This window comes from Pholcus phalangioides, unplaced genomic scaffold (genome assembly GCF_987345545.1).
Source record: "Pholcus phalangioides strain wild (caught in Gottingen) unplaced genomic scaffold, Ppha-v1.0 ptg000018l_1, whole genome shotgun sequence".
Lineage (NCBI taxonomy): Eukaryota > Metazoa > Arthropoda > Arachnida > Araneae > Pholcidae > Pholcus > Pholcus phalangioides.
This window is the reverse complement of record NW_028301611.1, coordinates 15,933,950-15,960,139: the sequence shown is the minus strand read 5'-3', so window position 1 is coordinate 15,960,139 and position 26,190 is coordinate 15,933,950. Positions and strand designations below refer to the sequence as shown.

Below are 26,190 nucleotides of genomic sequence, written 5' to 3'. Positions count from 1 at the left end.
TAGAAATGGCATACATTTGTCGACGTAATTCGACATAGAGAAATTTGGATCATTTCAAAAGACACTAATTATTCATACAAGATATTCTCCTTCAAAACTAAATGTTCTAAAAATGAAAGTAAAACTATTTTAGAGAAAAATAAGGAGATATTGGGCGTAGATTGAGTGCTTTATTGAACCGTTCGATATCGGACACGTAAACATTTCCGACCTCTTTCCGAGTTCACTATTTATCCGACGTCGGACCGGTATCGGCACGATATCCTAACGATATCGTTGTGTTACTTGGGGACGTGAACTCTAGCTGCGTTGGCCTTGTGTTCAGCCGGTCGTGCCTAGCGGCTGTGTTCTGAGATGTTGGGGAAGGGAAAGCACGTTATAAGCCATTCTGTAGACACACCTCTCTGCTCATAATCGGTCTTCTCGTGTTTTTACTGTAACAGGGTTATCAGATATCCTCCTTTTTTCACGTCATTTTAAGCGTTTTCTTTAGTTTCAGAAAATTCGCCTATTATGAGATATGGTAAGCACCTTGCATGGCGATGAGCGACCTCTGTACGAGCTTTCACACATTCGGAAAAAAGTAGCTTCACGATTTAGTAGGAAGGTATCTGGCAACGCGGTGTATCTTCCGGCTCGTTGTTTACATTTGGTGTAGATTTTTCATCGCAAGTCTGCGGCGGATTGAAAATGAGTTCTGAGATGGAGACTTCCTCGCCAACGATTGACGACGGCGTCGAGGAAACGCCAGTCGACACGACGAGGGTCAAGAAGGAGCCCGTGTCCGAGGACGAATGCGCCGTCGAACAGGAAAAGGTTACCGCTGGGGACAAAAAGGGGGCCGTCAAAATCAAACAGGAACCGCGCGATGACGACGACAATTGCGAAGAGGTCCCGGTTCCCAACAAGAGCGACAAGGACGAGGACTCCTCGATGGCCATGATCATCAAACTCACGCTCAAGACGCCCAAGGAGAAGCGAGTCGTCGAAATCGAGCCCGGGGCTTCTGTTAAAGATGTACGTATAGGTACCTACTATCCTAATGTAATATTATCTCGGTAATTTGAGTTGAACGGATCTGGGACCATTTCGGATCATTGAAAACTCAACATTTATCTGGAAAGTGATAGAAAAGGGTGTGTTAACTTATAGTATAATCCCTTCTTTGGCGATGTGTTGGCAGCTTTTTTTTCTTTGGTGAGAAAAACAACCGAAAGCGTGACGAGAAGTCTCAAAGAGTTAGAGTCTTGCTTTCGGATGTCTTTCTTGCGAAAGAAAAATATCTGCGGTGAAAATTCAGTATGAGCACCCTTCTTGGCACTGCTTTGGCGCCAAGCAGTGCCGAGTCTAATGCACCCCCGAGAAAAGGAAATATAGGGTTTTTTTACCGCTCACCTGTCGCCCCCCCCCATCCTGAACAGCACAGCAATAATCCATTAGAAACAGAAATAATCCTTGGGGCACATGCACGTGAAATTATTCTTAGGACACAAACACGTAAATAATCCAAAATGTGCGTAATAAATCGAAATAATCCAACGGATTATCCAAGTATGCCTGTTCACTTCAAATACTTTGGTCAGAATGAAGCTGAGAGCCTGTGTGTCTTGGTTCCTGAAATTTAAGACTATGACCCTCTTGCTAACAGTGAGCGGCAATGGTCGCAATGATCCCTCTTGGTTATATAACACAGACGGAAATCCCCATAGGAACAAGATTAAATGAGCACACTCCCTGTGCTAAGAATCAGGAATGTGAAAAATCGACCATCGATGCTAACTGTTGGCAAGATGACCATAGATTTAAATTTGAGGAAGCGAGTGTTTTTCCACAAAGTAAAGTCCACAGGTGATTTAGATTTCTACGAAGGCACAAATACAGGGAAGGCACTCAAAAATACAGGTTGTTCTGTTAATGGGCCGGCAAACTCGGAGGGTTGTTAGCAGGCATCGAATTTTGAGGAACAAAAATTTCAATGGAACGTGGTATCACAAGCCATGTTGAGAGGGTGAAAATCGCAAAAAATGCATGCAGGTTTCGAAGTCACTCTGGAACGACAAATAGTACAATAATAACTACAAAAAGATTTATTTGATTAATTACTACAAGAGTTGTTGGAAGTGGCGGCCGCTCACGCCATTGCACAATCGACATGATTTATAAACGTTTCCTGGAAGGGCTCAAAGATACCAGGTATGGTTTTGATGTCTGCCGCAGGGCCAACAATCTGTGTTGTGAGATCATCCGGTGTCCACAGACATCGCAGGAAAGTGTGATGTAAGGTGATCCCATAGGAAAAATTCACAGGGATTAAGATCCAGTAAACGTGGGACCAAGCAATGGGTCCTACTTGTCCAATACACCTCCATGGGTATGTAACATCTAGGTGATTACGCACCTTGCTGGAAAAATGTGTAGCCGAACGTAAGTCAGATGCATATCAGCGTATTCCTTATTCATGTAGTCAACCATAAAGACAACTAACTGCTACATGTGCTAACGCATAACGCTAATTTATACATCGTCCACAGCACATTATCCTACCACAGCTCGTGCGTTTTGCGATGCTGCTTACATCAGATATGGTGAGTTAATCCACGAACGCATTTAGCTATCAACCGACATCCACCTTTTGTCTCCTCTGGACTCAGAGCCTGCAGAGGTTTTTCGAGATTTTCACCCTCTAAACGTAGTTTGCGACTTGCGACACCATGTACCATTGAAATTTTTGTTCTTCCCGATGCCTACTAACAACCCTCTGAGTTTGTCGGTCCATTAACAGAACACCCTGTATATTAATAAGCAACAATAAATCAACGCCATCAATTGCAGAATTCTATTAAGTTTTTAACATATTAGATTAGAATTCAATATATTAGAATAGATTTTAGAATTTTGTTAGATAAAGAATTCTATTCATTTCTAATATAACAATACTCTGCCGACCAAGAAAAAATATCATTGCATGGGGATTTATCTTTATATCGAGTATCGTTGTAGAGAGATTTCATTGTAGTCAGTTTTGGCTCAGGTGTGAGGAGGATACTTTCAAGGTTTTGTTATTGGTGAATATAATTCTGCTTACACAGTTTATGAAGTATATGAAGGGAATTATAATTATGCTCTTTTGAAATACATCTCATCATTCCTTCCCTCTGTATTTGCGTTGGTTTTACGATAATTGTATAAAACATTATCAATTATTTAAACCTTTTTCTGTTTTTTAATTTCCCATGGATTAATATTTCTGCAGCTTAGAGAAGAAGCGTCAAAGGCGTTCAAGAAGCCAGCTGGCCAGATAAGTTTGATTTTTGCAGGAAAAGTATTAAAGGATCTAGAATCTCTTGCTGCTAATGGTGAGTACTTTCCTGTTTCTTTTTTTCAATATGCAGCAAATACAGTTTTCAAGGTTTTTAATTTCCGCTGGACATTTGTTCAATCTCTGAACATGCAGAATACAGTAAGTATCTGTATGTTGCAATTAGGTTGACGATAATCAAATCACATTAATAAGTGGATGTTAAATTTTCATCATTATCAAATTTCTTGTCGAAACATATTTGCTGCATTGAAAATGTTACGTTGCATTCTGATTCACTTATTTATTCAGTGCTTAACCCGTTAATGCTCAAGGTGTCCATACATTAGCTTCCTCTGTTTGAGTGTGAGTGGGTTGATGTAATTCAGTGTTGGTCTTTTGAATGTATTCTGTTTAGTCTTTGATCCTTATCAGACCTAACTTTTCCCGCCATGCTGAAAAATTCTAATGTGGGGAAAATACTGTTTTTCCACATACATTATTCACGTGTCATGAAATACTTTCATTGTAATTATTTGTTAAACTCATTTGTTTCTAATGCATTCATCTTTTTTTCATATACATATTTTATATTTCAAGATATCACGGATGGGCTTGTTATTCATGTGGTTATCAAAGATGCTCCAAAAGTAAGTGATGAAAAATACAAATTGGACTTTTTTAATTTTTATAACCTTGATATACAAGGTGTAAAGTTGAGTTGTCTACAGCCTTATCCACCCATCAGAAAAATGTGAAATTTTAGAATTTTGATGAAGGGATGGTGAGAATTTTCCCATATCCTTTATAAAGACTTTCAGAGAGACCTAAACTCTCTCCATATCTTCTGGTGTTGATTCACTGTGTCTGTAAAAAGTTCCGCTTTGTTCACCAACAAAGCATATTCTTATGAATCCAAAATCTGACTTTAGTGGAAAAGAAAATGGTAATGAAGATTCATGACTCAACCTGTCATGGATCTTGAGCGGTTTTCACAACTTTTAGGGGAAATCCAGCATGTACAGTAAAATTTTCATACAAAACACCCACCAGTAAGGAATGTCAGAACTGATTTTATGGGGTTTTTTTCCACCTTTACTCCATCAAGATATTCTCAAAGTTTAGTTTAACAGCTTTCTGGCAGTGAGGCTGTGGACTGCTCTGAACAAGCTAACGTTAATTATACACTCTTTGTATTAACAAATTTTAAGTAGAGAAGTCGTTGTGCTGTATTTTAAAATGACATTTTGAAAGATTTATTTATTTATAAACTATTTATTCCAGCCTGTTTTATTTTATATTTTTGCCACCTTTTTCAAACTAATTTGCAGATTGTTTGCTGATTCAATTTTTCATAGCCCTTTTGTCAATGTAATTTCTGTAGTATTATGTCCTTTAATACAGAAGTGTCAAAATGACAACTCAGAGATTTCATTGTTCTATAACTTTTTTCCAAGAAACATGAGACCTTCATGTTTCTTCTAATTTTCATTATTCATTCTCGTTTAACTATGTGTTGAACTTAGAGTTGAGCCCCCTCTTACAATGGAATCACATACATTAGACTCTCTATAATCTGCCAATGTGTTAGTCACAGCCTATCCACTGATCCAACATTTTTTCTTTGAGTGTAGAGGAGGAAAACATGTCATTGCATGTCTTTGTGCAGAATTTTATGTTATTTAAATAGGCTTTTGCAACGTAACTTCCAGTTATCCGGTGATTTCGGTAATCCGGCATACCCTGGTCTGACATGCTGTGCTATAGAGACACAAATATATTAAATTAAATCAAATATAGCCCCCTGGGGGGGGGGGCTATTAGCATTGTGTGTCGGAAATCACTCATTAAGCAATCAAACATATTTTAAAATATTATTGTTTAAAGTCTTCAATCAACTATACCATTTAAAAAAAAATTAAACTTTGATTCAGGCACGATCATTTATAATTAATTAGACACAAACTTATTTAACATCAATAAATAATGAAGGGAAAAAAACCTAAGCCACTACTCAAAACGTAAAGATCACTTAGCCAAAAGCCACTCAAAATACAAAAACACATTGCTCAACCATCATCATCCTCTGCTTTTTGGGAGCACACAATGGCCAGAAAACGTGTATTGCATTCTTACATTGATTATTAACTGAATTTCAGTTTTGTTCGGGTTGGTGTGGCCACTAAAGAGTGCCAGACCTCTTGGTTCCCACCAATAAATGTGTGTGACACCCCTAGATTTCGAGCACTCTGACCGAGATGCTACCATCTAATTAGTCAATAGGAGAATCATTACTTCTGGAATTTTGACCAAATGTGGGGAACCAGACAGAAAAGGAGTTCTTATAATTTGATGGCAGTCGTCAAGTGAAAAATACAACAGATTGTTATTTGAACTTCAAAAGGCTTTCACCAAAAATAAGAAGTCAAGACAGATTGTTCATCAGCAAAAATAAAGCGGGGGAAAAGAAATGTTCAATCCTATGATGATTAAAAGAAATTAAAAATTTTTAATAGGAAAATGCTCTCACAACAGATATGTGCCAGACTAGCAAAAGCCTGCTCTATTACATGAAGTACTGGTTATAATTTTTTTTTTCATCCCAGTGAACCTGCAGTACAAAAAAATTGTTAAAATATATTGCTTATAGCAAATTGTAATATTTATGAATATTGGATAATGAATGTTTTTTGACGAGAATCTAATGTACATGGTCACATGATCTAAGTTTCATAGGATCAAGAATCAAGGCTGTCTTTCGAAAACAAAGTCTGTAGGTGAAGTTCTGTGCTATTCTAAGAAAAGTTATGGGTGTGTTTTCAGCGCTATCTCAAACCAAAACGGGTTCCTTTGAATAATGTAATCAATATGGGCCTTGTTGCCGACTTGAAAATTGCTTGAGAATGTTTGGATGCTCCATGACATTCCATTCAACTGAGAACTATCCGAAACTGTTTCAAAAGAGAACCTTGACTTCTGATCTTATGAAACTCAATCCTTTGCAAAAGAAATTAGATTTTTTGCCAAAAATACTTTACATCTGATCTATTCATAAATATAACAACTCGTTATATAAGGGAAATTTTTAACTTTATTTTGGTATTGTACGTTTACTGAGATGGGAAATAAAATATACAAACATAGCTGCAAGAACCTGGGGGCTTTTGTTTTTTCTTTCATTCCAAGCACAACTCTGGTTTATTGCCATGAGCAATTTGCTATCGATGGAATTGTGCTGAAAGCATGACTGTGTGTACCTGACAGTCTGGGTGCATATAATGTGTTGTATGTAAATTTTTTTTTGCTGCTATCTATATTGCAAATTGTGAGTGATACAATTGATTAAATACTTGTACAGGTGTAGGCCTCTTGCTATCTTTGGCAAGACAACATTTTTAGCTGATATTTGTATTCATGCCTTGAGGTAGGGAACCACAGAAAATTAACTACAGCCGACCACCACTGTGGCGCTGGTGGGGTTTGAACCCGGGTGTTCATGAGGAGAGTCTGCCACTGTGACCACTCAACCACCACAGTGGTGAACCTGGGGGCTGAGAATATTTGAGCCCCCCAATAAATTTTGTGAGGGAAGGCTTTTGAATTATTTGAATTCAAATAATTCATGAGTATACAATGTAACACACCATCTTACCCCTGCATACAAGCTTGATCCCTGTATATATGAGATACGAATGGTGCTTTTTAGCACCCCCCCCCCCCCACCAGTATTTTCTTCATGTCAGCACCTCTGGTTATAACTTAAAATTCATCATGAACAGGCTATAGACTGTATTTCCTGACCCCGTGCGATTTTGTTTTATCCAAACTTGACGGTATTTGCGTCGAATCCTTTTAGATTCTGAGAACTGAAGCCATGTACATAGCCAGAATTACTGAAAAGGTCTAAATGATACCAAGGAAAATCTATCTACCTAACCATGCCATGCTAAGAGATAAAATAAACACTCTCCATAATTTTGAAATAGAATTTTGAATGTTATTCCAACTGAAATTCCTAACATAAAGGAAAAAATTTTATTTCTAGTTTTGTGTGATACATACTTTTTCTTCTGTTGACAGGCTTCCACCGATCCCATTTCAAATTTGCCATTTGGTCTGAATGCCTATGGTGGCATTCAAGGATTAGCTAGCTTGGGATTTGGCTCTGCGAATTTCTTGGAGATGCAGCAGCAGATGCAGAAAGAGGTAAGTGTGTCCCCCCCCCTATAGTCATTGGAATTTGTTATTTATTTTGCTTGTGTGTCTTAGATTATTAATTACTTGATTATGAAGTTCGATGAGATAGAGCAGAAAAAAAAAATGTTCAGTGGTTTATTGTATGAGGGGCTTGACAAACTCCTGCAACTGAAAATATGGTATTGATGCACTAAGTTTTTATTTGTTTTCATTAAATATGTGTGTGTTGTTACAGAAAATATTGAAATTACATTGACTAATTTTGGCAGACTTTTATAGTATTACAGTAACTGCTGTGGTGGTCGAGTGGTCATAGTGTCAGACTCGCATTGCGAAGACCTGGGTTTGAACCCTGCCATCACCACAGTGGTAGCCAGCTGAAGTTGTGGACCACAGACAAGTTTAGGAGATTCACATTTAATTTGAGCCTGTCTCCCTACAGAAAGAAACAGGCCCATGACAGTACAATTATTTGATCAATACACTTCACTCATATTTAGAAATATTGGTGGCAGATGGCAGCACTACATTTAAGAAGCATTACACAGACAAAACAAACTTCATGTTAGGTTCGCAACAAGTACACAAACTTTCCGGCATGTACCAATTTGTTAGAAATTTTGTAGAGGAATGAGTACGAGGTGTATGGTTAAGTATTACCATAGACTCTCAATAATCCAGCCCAGGGTTTAAGCTGGATAAAAAATTCCTTTTGCAAAAAAAACAAAAATGAGGAAAAAGCTTTAGCAAATTGCTACAATGCTAATGTAATGATTGATGGTTGGATGTCTACTCGTTTCCTACCTCCTGTACACATTTTTACGAAAGTGGATACTACTTCTTTTGCATTCTACAATTTTCTTTAGCATTTTGTGAAAAATGTGACCATAGCTTAAACCCTGATCCAGCTGTGTGTTAATCTGGCCCATCCAGTAATTTGGCATTTTTAGGCAGGTTTTCCTATAGCGTAGAAGAGGAAAACATGCCACTGTATATCTGTGCACAGAAATTTATATTATTTAAATGGGCTTTTTCAATTGAATTCCAGTAATATAGCAATTTCAATAATCCTCCACACCTCCAGTCTGATATGTGCCGGATTAGCGAGAGTCTACTGTAATTCTTTCCAATGCAAATGGAATTGGCATATTGTAGAAAAATTATCAATCACCTTTTTCCTTTTATACTAGGGGCTCTTAACCTCTTCTGCTCCACAGAGCCTTTGTGCTAATGAAATGAAGGTCATTGGCCCTCCTTTACAAAATAGTATTTAGTATACAGCAATGTAAAAAAAATTAATTTTTTTGGCATCCAAGCTCACAGACCTTCTGAAATATTCTATACCCTGTGGGCCCATGATTAAAAATTTCGTTTTATATAGCTGACACTCATTTTTACTAACTTGACCAACTAGTTCATTAGATCAAAATTTCTTAAATGAGGAAGTCATGGCATAGTGTTTGGGATCGTAAGACTAATTTGTAAAAGAAAGTCTGTTTTTGCAAAATCAAGCAGTGGCTGTAGTTTGAAAAAAGAAAAAAAAAGCTTTAGGCTTATTTCATGTCGAAAATTTGCCCTGCTGGTCAGAAATTTTTCCTGACTGCAAAATTTTCTCTTCCAATATGCTATAGCTAATACAAAGCTACATATATATATAGATACATATAACTAATACAAAGTATCAGTATGAAATTATGTTGCATACATTTTAATTTCTTTAAATTTGTTCCAGCTTATAAGCAATCCAGAATTTCTGCGCCAAGTCATAGACAATCCATTTGTGCAATCACTGATGAGTAATCCAGAGTGCATCCGCCAGATTGTGAATAGTAATCCGGAAATGCAGCAGCTAATGGAGGTAAATCTTTCAATTTGAAATTAAGCATCTTGTGATTAAGATTAATTTTTACATGTTTCAGCAGAATATTTTTTGTGAGAAATCTTTTGAGGTCGTGAGGACAATGAAACACTCATTTCCCCTGAAATATAAGAAGATATATTGAGGAAATATTGAAACAAAATGTATTTCATTTTTAGAAATATTGTTTATAAATTGTTATATTGTATTGTTTATAATTTATTGTTAACATCTTATAATATTTATAAGGTGTTACTTGCTTATAGAGACACTAACAGAAACTCCATTACTGGCTAGGAAATCGGATTCAGTGAAGAATCCCTCAGATTCTTTACTGAATGATGTTTTATTAAGCGATCAATTCTTTAGCAAGTTTTTCTTGATTGACCAGAACAAGACTTTCTGTTTACCTCACCACACACTACAAACTGCTTCCAAACATCACATATTGTCAATTTTGGAACACTTAGAAGTTTAAAAGTTGAATTGTAGGTTTGTTCATCCTGGAAAAGTTTTGCGATCTGTTCTTTTTCCAGAGATATTTATCTTCTATTGGGCATTTTCCTCACTTTCAAAGTTGCGAGTAAAGCAATTTAATTAATAAAGGAATAAAACAATTTAATAAATAAAATAAACAAAAATCATCTCCAGAAACATGAAAAATTTGTCTGACTTTTTTTGAAATTTTAATGAATTCCTTTATATCCCGTTTCTTCTATATATATAAAATTTATTTTCTGTGCGTGTGTGTATGTTCTCTTCATATATCAGGGTTTAAGCTATGATCAAATTTTTTGCAAAATGCAAAAGAAAATCTTAGAATGTGAAAGAAGTGGTAGCCACTTTCGCAAAAATGTGTACAGGAGGTATGAAACGAGTAGACATCCAAATATCAATCATTTCAGTAGCATTGTAGTATTTTGCTAAAGCTTTTCTCCCCATGTTCGGTTTTTTGCGAAAGGAATTTTTTATCTAGTTTAAATCCTTATATATATATATATATATACAAATCTACAATTTTATATTGTCACCAAATTTTGCATAGACTATATACCAAATGGGACCCAACTTGAACGATGGGCTACTTTAAAATTTCGTCAGAACAGGGCAAATGCCCCAAATGGGCAAAAAACTGTCAGGCAACAATGGTTTGTGGGCCTCAACAATCACTTTCTGAACGTTTACTTTGGTTACTGTGGTTCCCTAGAAATACGTTTCAGATGTGTATATGCCTTTGCAATGGTGTGCCAATTCTTTACCGCTGCCAGTATAATAGTTTATGCCTTTATAATGGTTTGCCATATTTTCAATACTCCCATAATGAGGCTTTTTGAATAGACATCATAATCATCATTGCTTTGAGGGTCAGGAAAAAGGGGATCCTCATAGAAATCAAAGTTAAAATTGTCGATTTTGCAGTAGAAATGCGGAAATTCGGTGGGGTTTTCTGTCACATCAATAATTTTAAAAACTTTATTGAATTCGTGATTTTTGAAATATTGAGTTTGCTTAGAGATATATGAAGCCTAGCAGATTAAATATGAAGCAATTAGCTGGACCTACTTTTGAGTTGGTCATTCATGCAACAACATTGATTTCAACTTTTTATTTATATCTTCTCAAGCATGAAAATTAATGTCTCCGTATTGTCTTTTGATATTCAACTACATAAATTCATGTGGGTTAGGATATTTTGAAATTAATTATAGGCTCGTTAAAAATACATAAAAAAAATTCCACAACTTTAATTAAGCATTTTTGAAAGCTGAAACAGGCAGGTGTTGATAACTTGAAGGTCGGGGGGGGGGGTGGGAATCGAAATACTAAGCACCCCTTAAAAAAAGAAAAAAAGATTTTATAGATATATATCTAGATTTATTTCATGAGTCACACAGGAAGTCACCATATTGGTTAAATTAGACACGGTTTGCATGTCCCTCAAAGAAAGAGGAAAATATCATGTGATCCGAACAGTTTCATTAAAGTAAACTCTGGCAGCGCCGGGTATTATAGCTAGTTTTCTATAAAATTTACTCAGTCATATAAGAGTTACATAGATAGACGTCATACAACATGAGATTCCGATTTTCATAATATGATTTGCATTTCATTCCAAAGGACAAAATTTGCCATCAGATTTTTTTGAACATAACTGTACATACCTAAAAAGGCAGTTAACATTACTGAGCTTATGCAAATTAATCAAAATACTGTTGTTTTGTGTTTTATCATCATGTAGCCTTTTCTTTAGAATTTTTGTCATATATTGATACAGTCAGACCGTGGTTTTGAATCTATCCTTATTAATTATAATCCTCAGTTTCTTAAATTGTACTATACTGCTATATTACAATTTATACTCCCATTAAAAACTCACACATTCCTGTTCATCCATCATCTTTTCAATTTGGATTATATGTTACTCGTATCTCAATGTCTGTGTACTTGCTAATAAAATATGTTCTGTTCTTTTCCAGAGAAATCCAGAAATAAGCCATATGTTGAACAATCCGGAAGTCCTTCGTCAGACTATGGATGTTGCTAGAAATCCTGCTATGTTGCAAGCTTTAATGCAACCAAAGGAAGCAGTTTCAACCAAAAGAGAGGTTTGTGGTGCTCATTCATCAGAACCTCTATATCTCAAAACTGACGGGAACAGATGAAAACTTTGAGATAGGGAGTTTAAATTGATTTTCAATTTTTTTAACTTATAAACTGAGAAAACTGCAATAGTTTATTTTAATACAGTGCATTCGTCGATCCAGCACATATCAGACCAGGGTGTGCTCGATCACTTAAATAGCTGAATTACTGGAAGCTAGTTTAAAAAGCCCATTTAAGTAATATAAACTTTTGTGCGCAGGCAAATGCAGTGAAATCTTTTCCTATTCTATATTGGAACAAAGAAAATCTGTCTAAAATGATAGAGTTATCTTTAGAACCACCCTGGATTATCGCAAGTCTACTGTACTTAAGGAGTACAGTACTGTACCATTTTTTTCAAAATCATGGCTCTTATTTACAAGATATTCAGCATTACATATATTTAATACTATACAGTAGGCCTGTGGTTCTCGATCTGGGGTCCTTGGAACACTGGTACTTCATAATGCCCCTTCAAGTGTTCTGCGAAAAAGATTGAATGCAGAGTTAAAAAGGGCAGCAACATAAAAATCAATACAATGTAAAATAATTTTTGTAGGAGATTATAATCATTTCATTTTATTCTGTGCACCGCCCAGGCTCTATTGACCATTGTCAATTTTAGCCATTGCCCCGGATGAGGGGGCTGGGCGATGTCGGGCGCTTTATTATGCATATAAAAATATAAAATACATTGAATATAAAAACACATTATTAAAAAAAAAAAAGCATATGCAAATTTAAATATTTCTATTATACAATATACAATTTATTCCGATGAGCTCTTCTGATGTCTTTTTTAGCTTTATTGAGCTTGAGCCCTTTGTTTTTCTCTGTGGCCAAGCGCCAGGTCCTGAACCATGTTTTCCCTCATTGTGTTGGCTCGAGATTATAATCAGCATATGCAGAACAATTGAACATTTTAATTATATATATGATAGTGTTAACTTTTTCCAACCTAATTCATACATGCTCAACTCTTGGCCCATGAAGTTGTCGTATGTGGGCCGCCACTTCAAACCTAATTTTGTTATAATGAAGTGAAATTCCCAGGCACATTTCCAGATCACTAAAGTTACTAGTGGTGCATTCTCAATCACTTAGGTGGGCGGCAGCACATTTCCAGATCACTAAAGTGACCCACTACGCATTCAGAGATCATTTAAGTGGCTCATGACAGATCACTTTAGTGACCCATGGTACACTTCCAGATCACTAAAGTTACCAGCGGTGCAGTTCCTGATCACTTGAGTGATCCAAGACACATTTCTAAATCACTTTGTTGGCCCACAGCACATTTACAGATCATTTAAGTGACCTGCGTGGTTTCAGACCAGTGAAGTGAGCTGCAGCACATTTACCGGTCACTTACTATGAAAAATGGCATCATATAATAGATTGATTGATGTTGAAAAACCAAGCAAGTTACGTCACAGTGACTGGCTCCTCAAGAAAAGCTCCAGCCTCTGGCTCTCGGAGTGGACCACTGCTGCTTTAAAGCTCATGTTGTATTGTAAGTTTTCTACCCAAATTACATCAGAGTTTAGTGTTTCCAGACTAAAATAATACCAAGCTGGATAGTCAAGAGCGTTTCCCTTTTACTGTTCATTCATATTTTCTCTGCATTTATGATAAACCATTGTTGTTTTCATGCTTGTTTAACCCTCTAACTCATAGTTTCCCAAAATTTTTTGTCCCATTGCCGCCTTCGGAAATCTTTTTCTCCCATCGCCCCGCAATGCAATCTAACCCATAGGATCCTATGTTATACCCATAGCTTCTACCGCCCCCCCCCCCACCCCCGGAACTTTCCATCGCCCACGTTGGGAATCACTGCTATAATTGCACAATCTTTTATGATCAATGAACATGATATTTCAACAATGGAATTTTTTATTTTAAAATATGATCCTGCTTCTTGCAAAAGTATATACTGCTACTATACCATACATGCACCTTGAAATTTCCGGGGAATTTCTAACGAATTGGTGCATGTCAAAGTGTTGTGTGTATGGGGTATATCATGTGAGATTATGTACATATATCACATATCACTCCACATATATCATGAAACTATGTATATGTGCATATATCACAAAAATGTATGCTGAATTTTTTTTCAAATAAAGCAAATTATTTAATTACTAAATGCCTCCAACTTAATATAACATCTTGAGCATCAGAATTTTTTTTTTTTTTTTTGTCTTTTAGAACACAGAAAATGAATCTGATGCTCAAACCTCGGAAGCTAAAAAAGCAAAATCTGGCAAGTATAATTTTCATGCATTCTTATTTGAAAATAACCATAACCTCCAGCCAAAAAAATATGAATTTTATTATAAAACGCAAGTTATTATATACCATGTTATATGTAACTCTAGAATTCAGTCAAAATTATTTCTCTCTAATAAATTTGAGAAACTAAATATCTCCTTCCATTGCCAAATTTTATTACTGGTGATTGAAAAACAACCAAAACTTCATCCTATGTAGATTATGGAATCAATTTTCTTTCTTAAAGTAGTGAAATTTACAAGTGTATATTATATGCTGCAGCAAGTTACAGGCAGGAAATTATAGCATTTAATATTGAACATTTGTGATGTCTTTGATCTCAGTGGTATGAGTTAATTTACATCTATCTGCATAAATCCTTAGACTCTATAACCAATGGGAATGATAGAAAAATACTTTTAGTTTTTTTTTTTAATCTTAATGTATATGTGATTTGGCACACAATGGTTATCTTCAGTTCCTAAAGCTGTGTCCACACCTTCAACCACACTATGCCACTGTTGCTCCATGGGAAAACCAGAGGTGGTTCTTGAGGAAAAGCTGAGCACAGGTACAACATTTTGTATCCTTTGCTCTCATCGGAGGGTGATTCACTGAGATTCAGTCCATCGAAGAAATTGGCTCACACTCATTCACATTCGATTTAGACTGTTTTCTTCTTATGTGCATCACTGTTTTGTACAATTATCATTAAAAGCTCTCAACCCCTTGAACCTCGCTCTGTTCAAACTTATTCTGCACCCTTCTGCTCTAGTTTAAGTCCACTATCAGCATTTTGCATAATGTAGTACCATGTAGCTCAGCGGATCTGGACCCAGCCCAACAATGAAACAAAAAAGACTTCATGGCCATCATGTGAATTAGAATTCAATTTTAAAGTTTTTGGGTTTCTTGGCCAACATGATGTATAGTTTTTGTCTTTCACCGTTTCGTCAACACTGGTGGCAAACATTTTCAAGAACTATGTAACGATGGGCAAACAGCTATTACTTACGCCTTCTCCCTGCTTGAGTCGCATTGCTTCATTGGGATTGCTCCGTTGAGCCAGATTTTCCCCAGTGGCCGAAGTTTTTCCTAAGGGCTCTGAATAATGCTAGGGTGTCAATCTCATCATTTTTAAGATGGGAAACCAAGCACTGTTGATTTCCATCCGCTCTTCTTTTCTGTTGAAGTAGTTCTTGTGCTTCAACAGAAAAACTATAGATCACATTGGCCAAAAAAACCTGAAAACTTTAAAATTGAATTCTCATGTACATTATATGTCCCTGATCTGGGGGTACCTGTTAGGACTATCCTTACATCCTGCTCAGGGAACAAAATGATAGTACTCCAGATCAAGTCAGACTTTCAGTTCAATATATGAAATTTTTCTCTTCCCCCTTTTTCTTTTATTCTTAATCTCAACATTTAGTGTCAGACTTGCTAAGATATGCTGTTATACTGTATGCTGAAGAGCTTGTGGAAAAAGGTTTGGCTAATTGTAATAATGCATCAATCACCAGAGGTGCAGTCTTCTCTCTTTACAAATTTTGTGTCACAAAGAATTGAAAAATATAATTAAATGAACCAAATTTTATGGATTGTTTTCACCAATTGAAGAAGGTGATCAAAAGCTTTTTCTTGTTCTTTTTAAAGATAGCAAGAGTTTGTAGAAATTTTGCTATGGCACATAAACAAACAAGAGCAGCTTTTATGTTTCTAAGGAATATTGATAGCATAAAATTACTTTTCTTTTCAAATTTTGTCTTGATGTATGTTAATTTTCTGTCATTTTTGTTTCACTAGATGATAAATCTGAATCCTCTGTAGGAGTTGAGAACAAGGCCCCTCTTCCAAATCCATGGGCAAGCTCTGAATCTGGGGCAGAATCCAAACCGTCATCTGAAAATGAGAAAACCAGCACGAAAACTGACAGTACTACAGGATCTGCATCCCAATCTCAAGGACTATTCACTTCTCCTGGTTTGCAGAGCATCATGCAACAGATGATGCAAAACCCTCAACTTGTGCAGGAAATGCTGAATGCTCCGTACATGCAGACTGTGATGGAAGCACTTGCCTCTAACCCAGATATGGCTACTCAAGTAAGCTGTTTCATGAAAGAAAAAAACCGTACTTTTCTCTTTTATCAATCAAAAGTAATATGTATATTGTTTTTTATGCATAATTTGCATTTTTATCTCATAAAACTAGATTTCAAGAAAGTGAATGATTAACAACTCAAAAGTTTTGATTGTGCATTATGTAAGTGAATTTCAAACTAAATTTTGAGCTACTATAACTATTGGCTCTAAAAGACTGAATTACAGCTGGGCATTGGTGTTTTTGCTCAGTGGTCATCAACTTTTATGAAAGTGGTAGCTTTCATGCAATCTATTCCAAGGTTGGTATGTGAAAGTTGCCATATTACTGGCCATAACCCATGTAGCTGTTAGTGTAATTATATATATATTTTTTAAAATGGTATGCACTTTTAACCTTGTTTTATGTCTAGGGCACCCTACATAACAAACAAGGAAATATAGTGATACTTTAGCAAATGAATTTTATCTTCCAGCCTCGCTAATGAATGTTTTCATTGATATGGATAGGCATGATACACAGCCATCTTATAGTCTGCATTTTCACATTGGAATTGATGTCACTCAAGCCTGATTAATCTATGTCTGCCTTCAAATCACTTTCCAGATTTACAGTCAAACTTGGTCAATTCGAAACTAAAGGGGACAGCAAAAAAGCTCAAATTATCTAAAATTTCTATCTAAAATTTCAATTCAATTAATCTATACTGGGTCTGTAAAATGACTACAAATTGCAACTAATTCATCCATAGGATTATTTAATTGATCTTAGCTGCTATGTTATTTCACCTTTCTGGAATTGCCATCCCTGTAATACTTCTTGACCATACTGAAAGCCTGAATTATGGGAGCAGTTGGTGATATAATCGGTTTTGAAACTATGTCCCAAATTTCACTATTCATTTTGCTGTATTAGGGAAATATATTTTCATTAAAATTTCCTAAAAGAAACTGTTCTGAAGGAATCTGTTTCAGAGATTGAATAAATCATTTCAATGTACAGTAAACCTCCCTTTTACAGACATGAACAAGACAAAAAAAATTGTCTATGAAAAAAAAGGTGTCCGTTAATCAGGAATTTGAAATGCATACTTTAGGTATGCAATGGAAAATTATTATTTGGCAATAAAAGAGGGGTGACCACATCTGAGGGGTCCGTTAAGAGGAGTTTCACAGTATTCAGGCTGAACTATGTTAAAATAGGTATTAAATTACCAAAAAAAAAACAACTAAATATTTACAAATTATTATTTTGAATTCTTATACTATAGACAGTTATGCCTGAAATTGCTCAATAGTCATCCAACCACCTTTGGCAAATTAATTAAGCTTGGATAATCTTCTTACGGATTTAGATAATTTTGGTTTGCCGGTTTCCAATCATCAAAACCCGGGTAATTTTTTTTTCCCCTTAAACCGTATTGCTAAAAAATTAATCCAATGCAAAAAGCCAATTGAATTCTGACATAACATTTCAATATACAAAGGGTGCTGTTATCAAAAGAAGAATTGCTACTTTTTTTTTTTTTGGCAAGTGGTCAAAGTTTTTTTATTACAGTGAAAAAAAAATTGAATTAAACAAGAGATGCATATCATTTTTAAATCAATTAACATTAAATTGAATGGAAAACTCAAGATGAGTTCATGAAAGTTTGAATTATTCAAATTAGCACATTCCACTCTACTTCTATTGATCCTTCAGACAGCTTTTGAGCCATTTCATGTGAAACAAAAGATTAAACTGAGAGAAAATGCATCAAAAAAGTGACTTGAATGTTTTCACCTCATACATTAAGACTTAGCATCAGAAGCTTATCTTTTCTATCTGCATGTATGAGACAGGAAAATGAACTGACCACATTCATACGAGAACATGTATGATCTAAGTTGTGTATACACATAGTATAAAATAAGATCTTTGGGTTTTCCCATTTCCAAAAAATCATCCTTTCACTCTTACAGTGACAATGGCGAGATATCTTGTCTAAATTTTGTACACTTTATATTTCAGCAACCCCAAAATATCTTGGGTTCCAGGGCTCTCATTTATTCTACTTTTCAGTAAAATGCCCTACTTCCCCCCTTTTTTTTTTACCGAATGCTATCAACAAAATTTGTGTAATTGATTTTAATTGAGGCAGGAATCATTGATATATTGCCAAATAATACAAATGTGGTAGATTGCAATCAATGATTTTGCCAAAGCAGAAATTGTATCATTTTTTAGTTATTTAGGGGTGTGTATGTGCACTACATTTAGTTTATTATTTTTTCTTTTACTTAGTTTGAGGGTGCAACAAGTAGGGTAGTCATTAAAAACTGTTAAAAAAATAATAATTTTGTATTTACTACTTCATGGTCTTGGATAGTGAACTACCATTCATCATTCAAACTTGTGGTGTAAATTTGTGCATAGGTGAAACAACAGTTTGCATAACAAAGCAGTTGGATACATAGGCCTATTCTAGGTTTGGTGATTCTGGTGCTACCCGATAGCATTCAATTATCTTCTGTATGTTTAGGGCATGCAGAGGCATAAACAATATTTACAATGCTCAGCAAAGAGCTAGAAATTAAAATGTGTCATTTGTCAAAAGGAATTTGAACAGTAAAATGTAAACAAATCCCATTTAAAAAAAGGATGGACAACACAGTAAAACCATCCGGTTCGCCTTGACTTATTTGCATTGAGCCTTGTAATTTACACATTTTGCACTGTGCTTTTGAAAGTGGTCTCGGGAGAGCATCATTCTTGAAAAACTTATGTCTTCATAATTCACTGTGCTTTGTTGAAGACAGGATTGTGAGAGACTCCAAAAAAAGAATGTAATATATATTGTGAGGATAGAGAAAATAATTATCTGTAGTTGTTAGTACACTATTTTGGCCAAAAATTGTGTTACTGTCATTTTGCTTTGGCCAGAGAGAGTCAATCTTATAAAATACTGAAATTATGCTATATAAATTTTTTATTTAAAGAAAATTTGTTGTTTTTTTTTAAAATTATGCTATGATTGTGACCTCCCTCCACCTGTCCTACTTTTTCCTTTTTTTTTTGAGTTGAAGCCCTGCAGATTCTTATCAAACCCTCTCATTTTGGCAATGACGAGTCCAGCTAGCTATGTGCAACACTCTTTCTCTGATATGTTTTCCATTCCTCCAAATCTATCGATGAACTGCCAGTACGAAGAATCAGCTTTCATTCAAAATCAGAAGGAGAGAGGATGTTTTTCCTTTTCCTCCAAGTTAGTATGGGATTATGCTTACAGCATAAATAACGGAAATATTTTCCTTTTTCTTATTATTGTTCTCAGTTGTTGGGAGGCATTTATCAGCTGCACTAGATTAAAAAATAAATTAATATTCTTCTTGGAAAGCAGGTAGCAGTTTGCAGAAGATTTAGTGATTTCCACTGTGGCAGTTATATAATATGGATCAGGGCAATTTTAAAAACTGCTTAAAAGGTTAACCGATTCTAAAGTTGCTCATCTCTTCTTTCAATCTCAGATTCAATGTCTTTTCATTACAATGTCAATGACATAGTGCATTTTAGTGTTTCATAAAACTTTTCTTCAAATTTTAGGCTGCACCTGGAATGAATCAAACAACAATTTTTTATAAAAGCTTCAGAAACTGCATTTCTGCTAACGAATGCGATTCTAGACCAAATTATGTTTGTCAGCTGAAGTATTACTGAAAATGTAACAAGGATTGACTAAAATTGAAAAATTTTGGAGCCGATATAAATTTTTTAGTTGTCTTGGCTACCTTCAATTCATCAAGCGCTGATATATGATGATAGAAAACATTATTATACAATAAAGATGTAATAAAACTGTTCATGTGATAAACTTCGGTACATTAAAACAGCAAATGTCAATGTATGTTTTCAGGTAATGGTTAATAATCCAATATTTGGAAGCAACCCTCAGATTCAAGATCAGTTCAAAAGGGCGTTTCCTGCATTGATGCAGCAGGTATTTAAAAAAAGAAAACATGTATACTTTCAACAAATCGTAAGAGTGTTTTTAAATAATTTTTGACCTACTGCCATTAATGAAAACAAACAAAAAATATTTCTGATGTTTCAGATGCAAAATCCTGACTATAGAAACTTTGTGACTAACCCCCATGCATTGACAGCAATGATGAATATCCATCAAGGTTTGGATCAACTTCAGCAGGCTGCACCAAACATGTTTAATATGTAAGTTATTTGGAGCTTTGTGTCTTATAGTCTATGAATGGTTATTATATTTCACGGCATATGGTTGTATAGGATAAATAAATAGAAATAACTATTAAAAAATGTACCTAAAATGTGTGGTGGAGTATTTTTACTTCCCGGTGAAATTGAATTTTGTTGTGTGAATCATGCATCTATAGATGTGCATTGGCAAACACTGTTGAATTTTGACTGTTTCAAAAAAATCAGCAAATCATCATCTCAGGCTCTTCAGAGGGAGTGAAGATTCACGTGCCATAGAACAAGTTCAGTCAGTGTTTAATTGAAGACAGAAGCAGGAAAAAAACAGTCCAAGTTCTCATTCATATAGCCTAAATTAGCAAGATTTATTAAGTTTGAATACCATATGCTCGTGTGTAAAGGGATCCCTGACCAACAAAGACTTACCTGGGTCAAGTTTCATTAAAAAAATGTTTCGGCTTATCTTCTCATGCTCTTCAACGGGGAGCAAAGATTCAGACTCCACAGAACCAGTATATTCATCTTCTGATTGAGGGGAGTTAGAAGCAAAAGAAAACCAGCTATTCATTCATATATAGAAAATTAGCAAGATTTATGTATAAGTTTGAATGCAGTTTATAAGTGCTTGAGTACAGTATACTCATGTATAAGCTGCCCCTTTTCTTCTCACACTTGAAAACCATCAAAACCATAACGTGGGTCAAGTTTTTTTGCTGCAAAAAGTTTACCTGTATTCAATTTGCCTTTCCCCCCCCCCCCTCCAGTTTCAGAATGAGTTCTTGTTGAATAAAACAGACATAAGAGTATACAGGGTGATTCAAAACTGAATATACAAACTTTCAGGAGAGCTAGAAAACACAGAAACACAAAACAAAATCACATAGGAATGTATAACCGGAAATCCCTATCTTATCAGCTGGAGGATAAATGAAGATGCAGAAATGACAAGCCCATAATGGGTGGAAAAACTCTTTATTTAACAATACTTTATACGAGGGCAGTGCATGTACACATTAAGTTTCACAACAAGTGCTCAAAGTTCTTAACATCTACAGTTATGTAGCTACTATACCACACATGTACTTCGTCCATATTCCACTGTGGAACCTCTAACGAATTGGTACATATTGGAATGTGCGTGTAGTGAAGCCTGACGTGAAGTTTGTTTATGTGTAATGCTGCCAAGTTATGTAGCTAATGCAAATTTTCGTGAAATGCCAGGTATTTTTGAAAGGGTTTGATAATCAATGTATCACCATTTTGAAATGTGCATAACTGTGGGTGGTAAGAACTTTGAGCACACTTGTTGTGAAACTTCACATGTGCACCTATTGTCCTCGTGTAAAGTATAGCTAAATAAAGTTTTTCTCCACCCATTATTGGCTTGTCATTTCTGAATCTTCACTTATCCTCCAGATGATCAGAATGAGATTGCAGGTAATATATTCCTATGTGATTCTATTTTGTTTTTGTGTTTTCTACCTCCCCTAAAAGTGTGGATGTTGAGTTTTGAATCATCATGTATTCCCAAGAGATCTTTACGATCTGTCCAGGGAATTTGTTAGTGTTGGTAGACATCCATGCACGAACTAAGATTCAAACCCAGAACTGCAAAGTCAGAAACTAGCTCCCTAACCACTGGACTGCCAGGTGGCATATAATGGCTGAACATTAGTATTGTTTTGTAATCCTTTCAGATCATGAAATTCTTCTGAAATTGAAGACGTGTGCAAGAACCAGGCTGCTCCACTTTTTTCTGATTTTCACTTTTTCCTATAAAGGAAAAAAATCCTCTATCTATTGGTGTAAGAGTCGTAACTGCTCCAAACAATGGCTATACAGATATAATGTAAAATGAGCTGTACTGGTGTCCCATACAGTGTAAGAAACAAGACAGCTGCTGGAGCTGTCTTGTTTCTGCACCAAATCGTTTCCATGTGTTGCCGATCGCATCGTTTCCATGTGTTGCATGTGTTGCATCAGCCAGTCATTTTCATCTAGTGATGTTAATGATGATGATTTCTGAGCACCTTTCAAGTGAGTCAGAAAACGGTGTAATAATGACTGTTGTTTTAAGTGATTTTGGTAAAGTACTTTTTTGAAAAATGGGCAAAATATGACACCCCAAAAGTGGGGAGGGGCGGTCATAATGTCTTGTGACTAAAAGAAATGCTGTTGATGGATTTATGTGGAACCATAGTAGTTGAACCTTTGCTGAAAGATATATGAGTAATAAAACAGATGCATCTTCGCAAGGGAATCGGAAATCGAAAAAAAAAAGCGATGGGGATGCAGCTTTTTAAAACATGACAAAGATAATAGTAATAATAATCTCAGACCTTGAAATATAATTGTCGACTCCATCTAGTGATGAGATAATAAAGTAGAAGGATGGCAGCACATGTATGACAAATTATTTCATCATATCTGTGAAAAAGACCGAAAGTCTTCGTGTCCGCAAATGCTATCGTAGACAACACCATTACGTATATCAGCGACGGCAAATGCCATCTTAACCACTTGACTGGTGAAAAAGACCGAAAAAAGTCTGCACGTTGGCAAATACTGTCATAGGCACCAACATTACGTATGGCAGACGGCGGCAAACACCGTCGTAACCGCTTGACTGGTTAATGTGTTAATAAAGTTTTTTTGCGGTACCTATTACGATTTTATTTGTAGGCCTGGCCATCAAATTCCAGTGTTGGATGGAAAGAACCATACACCTCCATTCATTCTTTTTTTTCAATTAAAAAAACTAGGCTAAAATTTTAAAAAGTAAAATCTGTCTGTAGTAGAAGGTTATTTCACCCAAATTTGATAAGCTTTAAAAAGCATTAAGTATTTTTCAAAGTATTTTTTGTCCATCCTGAAAAATGTGAAAAACTGCAGCTATATACCTGGTTCTTGCACCCACGTCTACAATTGTACCATTTTTCAGTATGTATTGGATCTTTATAAAGGAATGAATTCTAACTTGATATCCTTTGAAGGTTTCCCTCGCAACCACCGTTTCATCTGAATCCTGTCTCTACTCCAAGTACTGAAAACAAACCTTCTGGAGATGCAGGAGGAGGCGGGACGGAGGAACCTGCATTGCAAAACACACAAGAATCTTTCAGCCAATTCATGAGCTACATGGTTAATTCTATGGCGCAAAGAAACGTGAGTTAAATCTGATTATGGCATCATACTCATTTGTGAAATTCTTTGTATTTTTCCAATTTAATTGTCAATTTTTTTTGCCTTAAAATTCGAAAAGGTATAATTTAACAATTACATAGCCTAATTGATTGGTTATTTAGTAGTAGAGCAAGGGTGCACAACCTTCAGCCAAATGGCTCCATCTGACCCTCAGGTTCATACTCATTTTCGTAAAAAAATTTCCCTGACTTTTCCTGGTTTTCCAGTCAAATTTTCAAAAAATTCCAGGTTTTTTTTTTAAATCAAAAAATTGATATAAATTAATAAAAATTTTGAAAAAATTAATTATATTTTAAAATTAATTATATTTTAAAATTAATTATATTTTAAAATTAATTATATTTTAAAATTAATTATATTTTAAAATTAATTATATTTTAAAATTAATATTAATTATAAAATTAATAATTTTAATTACAATATCATAATGACATCATAATCATAGATTTTTTACACACATTTATGCTTTTCAAATACACCTGATGGAGAAGAAAAATGGAACACAATTAAGGAATGAAAGATTTCCCTTTTCGGCAATTTCAATGCCCACAAGATTTAAGCCTTTACAGTTGTTTCCTTTGTGACATAATTAGTCAAAGATGTAGTTGGTTTCACTGCATCAAAATTCTTTACAGTTGGCTTGCACTCGCGTAAGCGCTAGAACCGAGAAGCTACGCAATCGGGGGTTGTTCACTGAACTCTGATTTCACGTGCTTGCCATAGTTCTGGATAACTTATCTGCCCATGTTGCGAGTTTTACCGCAAAGCTGCCACCATGCTTTATATGGGTCATTTTTGACTGCTTCGATCCAATCAGCCTACTGACGATCCGCTCAGACAAGTTTTCTTACAACGTATTGTTTTCAAATAAAAATACCCACGTGGAAAATCAAAACATACCCGTGCGTCATCTGTCGTTCCTAACTGAAGTCAACTTACGAAATTATCGCAACTGCGCTTTGCCCCCATGGCTTTCTATGATGCGTAGTTATGATGTTTCTGGAAGCACTAGAAAAAGTTATGATAAAGTCGTAACAATACGCTTTTCCAAGCGGACTTACAAAATCCTCATTCCTCCTTGGCAGTATCTAATGTTTTTTGCGATATATTGCAATATTTTACGGATTATCAATATTTACGATGTTATCGGAATTCCCTTTTTTTTCATCCTGACGGATTTTTTTTTTCCTCATTATTATTTTTGATCAATCTTTTTTCCCGATCAGACGACAATCGTGACGATTTTCCAGGTCGTTGTCTGAAATTTCCAGGTTTTAAAGCAAAAATGGGCAATTTTCCCTGATTTCCCTGACTTTTTTTAGTAAAAATTTTTTCCCCTGACTTTTCCCTGACCCGTACGAACCCTGGCAGATGTCCTTGTAAAAAAATACCAGTAGTGAAAGGTAGTGCCTGAATGGCACAGTGGTAAGATGCTCGTCTTCCACTATGAAGGTTGCCATCAAGGTCCACGGGTTTGAATCGAGAGAGAAATGGCTTTTACACAAAAAAAAAAAACCTGTTTAATTTTATTGTTATATTTCAATTTGTTATCTTTCGAATTACAAACGAGCGTTCCCAAGATCAGCAAAGGTACTATTGGAAATTTGTTCCTTTCAGTTACAACTTCCACCTGAGGAGAGATATCAAAGTGAACTTCAGCAGCTTCAAGCAATGGGATTCGTTAACAAAGAAACAAATTTGCAAGGTAGTTAATATTTTTGTATTTTTTGCTTTTCTTCTCATAGTTTGTATTGCAATTAAACTTGTATTGTTTTTACCTTTTTTCAGCATTGATGGCCACCTTTGGAGATGTTAACGCAGCTATAGAACGAATCATTGGGACTCAGAATTGATGTGGTTGTAGTTCTGACTTTCAGAATTCATCAGTTTGTCTGTTCCTTTCTGTTCATATTGCATGTGAAAAAAATACCAGTTAGTGCCTAGTATAATGGGTGTATTTTTTTCTTTGTATTTTTTCACTGCAGTATCATGTCATCATATTTTAAGTTATTTCATGGATCAACCATGGTCTGATTTGTATGTAATGGAAATCCCATTATCTTGCCTTTTCCATAGAACTCTCGTCCCTGACAGTATTCTTCGTAAATGAATGCACAATGTACTTCAGCTATCAGTTTAGCAGAGTGATACTATCATGTAATCATTTGTCATTTAGTGTAGTTTTTCTTCATGTTAAATGGGATTCTCTTTTATGTTTCTCGCTTTTGCATGTCGTAATTTGTTATGGAAACTTTACCGTATGCCATTAGGAAATTGGAAGCCGATGTTGCTTTCGCTCATCTGATACCATGTTGGATATCTGCTATTGTATTTACATTATTTTTTTTACCTTTGTGGGTTTTATTTTGTATGCTGAAATAAAAAAAGCCCTTGTACTTTGCTCCTA

At 35.4% G+C, this 26,190-nt stretch overlaps 1 protein-coding gene across 1 annotated transcript; it reads left to right on the top strand.

Moving 5' to 3' along the window:
* Window positions 1–624: 624 nt before the first annotated feature.
* Window positions 625–26,190, top strand: LOC149071772 (ubiquilin-1-like). Its single transcript, XM_089247713.1, has 13 exons — window positions 625–1,017; window positions 3,254–3,356; window positions 3,899–3,948; window positions 7,379–7,504; window positions 9,228–9,353; window positions 11,831–11,959; window positions 14,208–14,259; window positions 16,074–16,375; window positions 20,266–20,349; window positions 20,464–20,579; window positions 23,573–23,744; window positions 25,401–25,488; window positions 25,572–26,190. Exons 1-13 carry the CDS (start codon window positions 691–693, stop codon window positions 25,634–25,636), a joined length of 1,740 nt encoding a protein of 579 aa, XP_089103839.1. The 5' UTR covers window positions 625–690; the 3' UTR covers window positions 25,637–26,190.

Bases quoted from the DNA above. Each gene is read 5' to 3' on its own strand.
- LOC149071772 (XM_089247713.1), top strand. From the start codon at position 691: ATGAGTTCTGAGATGGAGACTTCCTCGCCAACGATTGACGACGGCGTC. The intron at 11,960-14,207 runs GTTTGTGGTGCT...TTTGTCTTTTAG, and splicing joins CAGTTTCAACCAAAAGAGAG to AACACAGAAAATGAATCTGA. The intron at 25,489-25,571 runs GTAGTTAATATT...ACCTTTTTTCAG, and splicing joins CAAAGAAACAAATTTGCAAG to CATTGATGGCCACCTTTGGA.